We start from the raw sequence: 5,836 nt of genomic DNA on the forward strand, positions 1-5,836 counted from the left end.
GAGGTCAAGTGTAAATTAGTCTGTTTAGTAGTTTTTGTACCGAGAGGGCACTCAACTGTAACAGACGTCTACGAAATAAATGTTAGTTCAGAAGTGTTAAAAACTATCTTGCTCTACCTCAATTGTTTAGTGCGTTTTCCAGTCATTAACAGAGTGACCTGTTAATACAAATGTTATCTACAATAGTTTTAAAAACCCACATATATCTATATTCATATTGTTGTGGCTGAGGAAGGTCCATTGAGGACCAAAATGCATTAAGTCTTTTTTCAATGTGTCAATAATTCAATCTTTTTAAAATGTAAAATTTTACAATTACATTTAAAAGAAAAAATATTTTGTAAATTCACTGAAAAGTATTTTATATTATCCATTCAAAATGAAAGTGGCAATGCAGCAAATATTTACAAATATACTTTTCTTTTTATTATCAGAAAAACTATTATTTTACATTTCCGGCTGTTATATATAACAGAGGGAAAGTATGGCAAGCGATAAAAAAAGGACTCCCAAGATTTTTACATTTTTGGATTCAGGACAATTTGAAACGTCTAGAAATGAAAAAAAGTTCTGGGTTTTTCTTTACATAATTATGAATGTTAAGTGTGGGGGCACGATTTTGTCTACTTACTTTGAAGCTTAATAACTCCTACGCTTTTAGTCGAAAATTTCTGAAATTTTGCATGGAGGTTTGTTTATTAGGGGGTTGATACTATTTTAATTTTGATGAGTAAAGGTCGAGGGGGTGGATAGATAAAGGGTGTCATGTGTATCTATAGTAGAGTCGGACTCAATGGCGATTTTAATTGTTATTAAGCACTTACAATTTTTTATATAACCCATCTCTATCCTCAAAATTAAGCATTTTGCCATTTTATAATAATTAAAAAAATAACAGTTTTTAAAATAAAATATGATAACAGATGGCGCCACAAAATGTTGCCGGAAAACTTAAGCGATTCGTCGCTGAATTTTTTTTTTTTTAAGTTTTACATATTGAAAAGTCAAATAACTCCAAACGAAAAGTATGTGACTTACAAGTTACACCATTTTAAAAATCACCGGCACATATTTGTATTTAAATAATTTTGTCCACTCGGCTACTGGAGGGCAATTTATAAATACTTACATAAAAAGAAAGATAAATCAATTCCTAGAAGTTTATCTTAATTTTATTTTTCGTACAACATACATTAGAACATTATTACTTGTAGTAATTTACAATCGAACATAGATATATGCATATACAGATAACATACAAAGAATTTTCTGCGATATAGCGATAATAGGGAATATTATTTTACAAGATACGTAGGTCGATTATTTGCATCTCCAAAAATTCAACTATTACTTTTAACGATTCTATCAACAAATAATTATATATATATATATGTATGTATATATGTATATTTATAGTCGACCTCTCACATTATCATTAATGGAGTAAGGAAGTAGAAGCACGACAATTTTAAGCGATACATCTTGTTTTTCTTTGCTTGTTAAATTGGAAATCTAAATTACAACAATCTTTCCATTTCTTCGGATCTTTTGCAGTCTTCTTCGCTGTCGTCGTCAGTTTCGCTATCTTTAACATTTCCTTCGTCTTCCGACCAGTGATCTAGCGATTCCTTGTGATGTTCCAAAGCCATCAGATTCGGAAAAATTGAATCACATATGGAACAACCAAAATGCCGCTTTTTCTGCTGATGCTGTTCCAAATGGCGAGTGGATCGGAAAGATCTATCGCAAACATTGCACGTCAGAGCTTCCTCTGTAATTATTCAAAATATTTAAATTAGAAAAATCTATAATTCTTATCCCGTTTCAAAAAAATGTAATCAATCATTTTACTGGCTTTTATAAATTCCAGTATATTTGATGTAGAAGCAAAGCTCGTTTCACGAATCTTGACACCAGGACCAGCATATTTATTTGGTGAAGAAAACGAATTGTGTTGTCCAATGTGTAACAAGGTTACTGTGCATTTTCATAAAGGAACTCTTAAATTTTATAAAACTTCCAGAGCTCCAACCGAGAACCACGCATTGCCAGGCCAAGACTGCATGAAACGATCTGTAATTCTATTTACATAATTTACGATTAAGGCTAAGTTATAATAAATGTGTTTAATAGTACAGAATTTAGCCGTTTCTACTTGCAAATTATTCAAGTGGTATATTATTATAGTCAATATGTTTCTGTTATAGTTAATATAACTCTGTTATAATTAATATGACGTTAGTTCCGTTACAGAATATAAATTTGGCAGTTTCTGCTCTTCTGTTATAGTTAACCTAATTTCGATATATGCTAATATAGTTCAACTACGTTAATCAGATAATCAATTAGTTCAAAAATAATTATTGAATACTTGCTTGAGCATTTCTCTATTATAGAGCTAAAATCATTTTAAAATATTACAAGATTGGATATTCTTATATCTGATTATATATTTTTTAATTATTTTAGGTTTTTAGAATGATTTTACACTTATATACATACATAATTTGAAAATATTTGCAGATAATTACATTTTTACTTTATTATTTTTAAAAAATAAAAAATTTCCAGTATGAACTATATGTGGAATAATTAATTGTACCACAAAGTTTGTTAAATTTAATTTATAAGCATAATTAATCTTTAAAAAAATATATAATTCGAGTGAAGAATTTATTATTTTACCTTACTTTATTATTTGATTCATACATTGTCTGACTAGAATGACAATAATTACTGTACGATATAAAAAAATTTTTCTTGGTGATTTGACCGGTCATTCTAACCTCATAATTTATTTCTTATTATTATTTTTTTAAAGCAATGAAAATAATAATTCGATTCGATAACTGGTGTTTGCGTGACCCCAACCAAATAACTGTTTGGTTATTTTTTTACTTCATGGACATCGTCAGCGATTTATAGTGTTTCGTGAAAAACGCATTGTTCATCCGTTACGGGTGACACTACAAATAATCAATTAACTTTTTCACTAAGGGCTAAACAACCGTTCGAACTGTTTCGGTTAAAATCACAAAACCGAAAAGGAGAAATAACATAAACGCTATAACAAAAATCGTTTCGGTTAAAGAGAAAAATGAATTGAGACAAAAATACTAATGAAGGCTTAATTATCCTATTTCTGATTGAGTCTGTTATAAATTATAAAATCGTTATTATTATATTAAAATTTATAAAAATTAAAATATTTAGAAGACAATCCATTGAAATTACTGAGAAACGGATACAATAAAAATTTTAAAGACAGTTGACGTTTCTTTGTTAGACGTCCCGGTCATTTTTCAAAATGTTTTATTGAACACAGAACTTTTAAAAATTGAAACATTTTGAAAAACGGCCGAAAGAATATTTTTCCCGGTAGATTTTTTTTCTTATATTCCCATTTCACAATAATTTTTTTATAACTTTTATTATACTTTAATTTTTATCAAAGTTTTTACTGATTAAATTATCATACTTAAGTACAAATTCAGAAATCGAACAAAATTTTCTTAAAACCGATGACGAATCCTGAATAATATTTCCATAATATATTAAGAATTATTTGGCACATCAAGAAGATGATAAAACCAGAAAATTCGGATAGATTAAACAGATATTTTATTTCCGATGACACATTTCATAGAACAATAAAATGTGTGTGTCTCATCAACGTTGCAAGATGTAGAAAGAAAAGCCCAGTTTTTAAATAATCAACAGATTTATCTTAAAAAGATGAAGAGAAAGCACGAGATATATATTTTTTAATTTCAATAATTTATATTTTTCTGAACTCGCTTTCGCATCGTTCGACTGTGCCGTCTTATATTTAATTTAGGAAATAAATTATAACGTTTTTGATATGTTGTGATAAATATACTAAAGGTGTTCGGCCGTGTATCTCTCCCACAGATGTCCCTCGCTGTCATCTTACTCTTTGTTCCTTAAGTGAAGAATAAGGTAAATAACAAAAAAGAGACATAAATGGACGTCCTTACATCTGTGTCTATGACAAAATATACTGTACTTTTATATACAAAATTAGATATGAAATTTTTTATCCGAAATTTTAATAATTTTAAATTCAAATCATTTTTCTATACTTAATGGATCGGATTGGATTAATAAGACGGGGCCATGCGACACTAAGGGAAAACTATGAGGAAACTGGCACTTATTTAAAAGTAAATTAGACAGGTGAAAAAATCCGGAAAATCGTTGGTTAGGCACGAACCCGAGACCGATACTGTTAAGGTACGAAACCGCGACAAACCAACAGTGTGGGACGGTTTTATATACTCTGCCACTAGTGGCCACATTCTCTACTTACTGAGGACCTCGATTTTACATTACTTTAAACACAATAAATTTTTCTAAAGTATTGCAGGAGAATATAAAAACAAAACCTCCGACAGAATATTTCTACTGTAAATAATTTTCAGCATGTTATATAAATTGTGGTAGAATAACTCATACTGTGCATTTTCTAAATTGCAGATTTTTTTTTCCAAGGAAAAACATATTTTAATAAAGTAAAAACTGTTTCGGTTTGTAAATAAAATATTTTCATTTTAGGAATTTTATATTTCAGACGGGAAAAAAATTAAATATGAATTCTAGTAAAAGCAGTTTTATAAATTTATTATTTTCACTTTAAATAAATATAAGGTCAAGCTTGTGTATATTTAATCATATATATATACTGTATATGTGTCTACACGTGTATACATTGGTTGAAAATTAAATTTGAATGCAGTATTTTTCTGCAATTTGATAAACATTTAATTTAAGAAATTATTTACATAAAATTTATTTCTTATAATATAAATAAGGTGTTAATTTATTTAATCTTTTTGTTTATTATTATAATATATTTTTTACAATTTAATTAAGTATAATATAATTTCAGACGATTATAGTATATAAGTTCTAATTATAGTCAGCAGATGGCGCCGCCAGTCATTGATGAGCTAATAGCTGGAGAATGTTGACATTATTCAAAAATATATATACTTTGATATTAAACGAAAAATACTGTTAAAATATTTATATAATTACGCGCTATTATTTAAAATTTTACATAAAATAAATTAGTTAAATGAGAATTTGAAATAAATACAAAATTCAATTTTATGTACTTTAAATTAATTATGGTTTACCGTATTCACTGTCGGTATTTTCTTCGTCATCTTGTTCGTAGTCCGAATAATCGGTACTCGAATAAGAACTCGTTCCATCCGTATCGGCTTCACTCGCTACCAACGATGGCTTTTCCTCGGAAACCACAGGCTCAGCTCGTAGTTTATGATATCCTCTTTTCGTGATCCTTCCTCCGCCTATCAAAGGATAAATGTGAATTTTTCCAAAAATTGTAAATTTATACATAAATTCAGATTGAATATAAATTAGGAGAATCTTCTTTATCTTTATAGAATCGCTGGATAACGTCGCGAATTCAAAAAACAAACCGTTAATAATTGTATCGTTAAATTTATTTAGCTAATCGAATTAATACTATTATCACCGATAACTTATCGGCAATTCATTTCATAAAGGAATAAATTAACAAATAAAACCCGTTAAGCGTTTAAAAATTTGATGAATTGTCTTCGCTTTTATAATAATAATAGAAACATCCAATGTTTCTATTATTATTACATGTTTCTATATACTCATCGGGCTTTACGATGTTTGTTAAATTCATTAATGAAATATTATTATTATTATTATTATTAAATCTTAAAATATTAATAGAATTTTCGGATAAATTCATACAATGAGTAACTTAAGAAAGTCATTCTCTTAAACGTTTATTTAATTTTTTAACTGAGAAAAA

At 28.0% G+C, this 5,836-nt stretch overlaps 1 protein-coding gene across 1 annotated transcript; it reads right to left on the reverse strand.

Annotated features, from left to right (window-relative positions):
• Positions 1–1,157: 1,157 nt before the first annotated feature.
• Positions 1,158–5,419, reverse strand: LOC111614103 (zinc finger protein 423-like). The gene is made up of 2 exons (XM_023355480.1): positions 5,160–5,419; positions 1,158–1,771 (listed from the first exon to the last, which is right to left on the reverse strand). The coding sequence occupies exons 1-2, from the start codon at positions 5,383–5,385 to the stop codon at positions 1,518–1,520; spliced, it is 480 nt and encodes a 159-aa protein (XP_023211248.1). The 5' UTR covers positions 5,386–5,419; the 3' UTR covers positions 1,158–1,517.
• Between the last annotated feature and the right edge of the window lie 417 nt (positions 5,420–5,836).

This window comes from Centruroides sculpturatus, unplaced genomic scaffold (genome assembly GCF_000671375.1).
Source record: "Centruroides sculpturatus isolate CEXI.00-Female unplaced genomic scaffold, Cexi_2.0 scaffold1892, whole genome shotgun sequence".
Classification (NCBI taxonomy): domain Eukaryota; kingdom Metazoa; phylum Arthropoda; class Arachnida; order Scorpiones; family Buthidae; genus Centruroides; species Centruroides sculpturatus.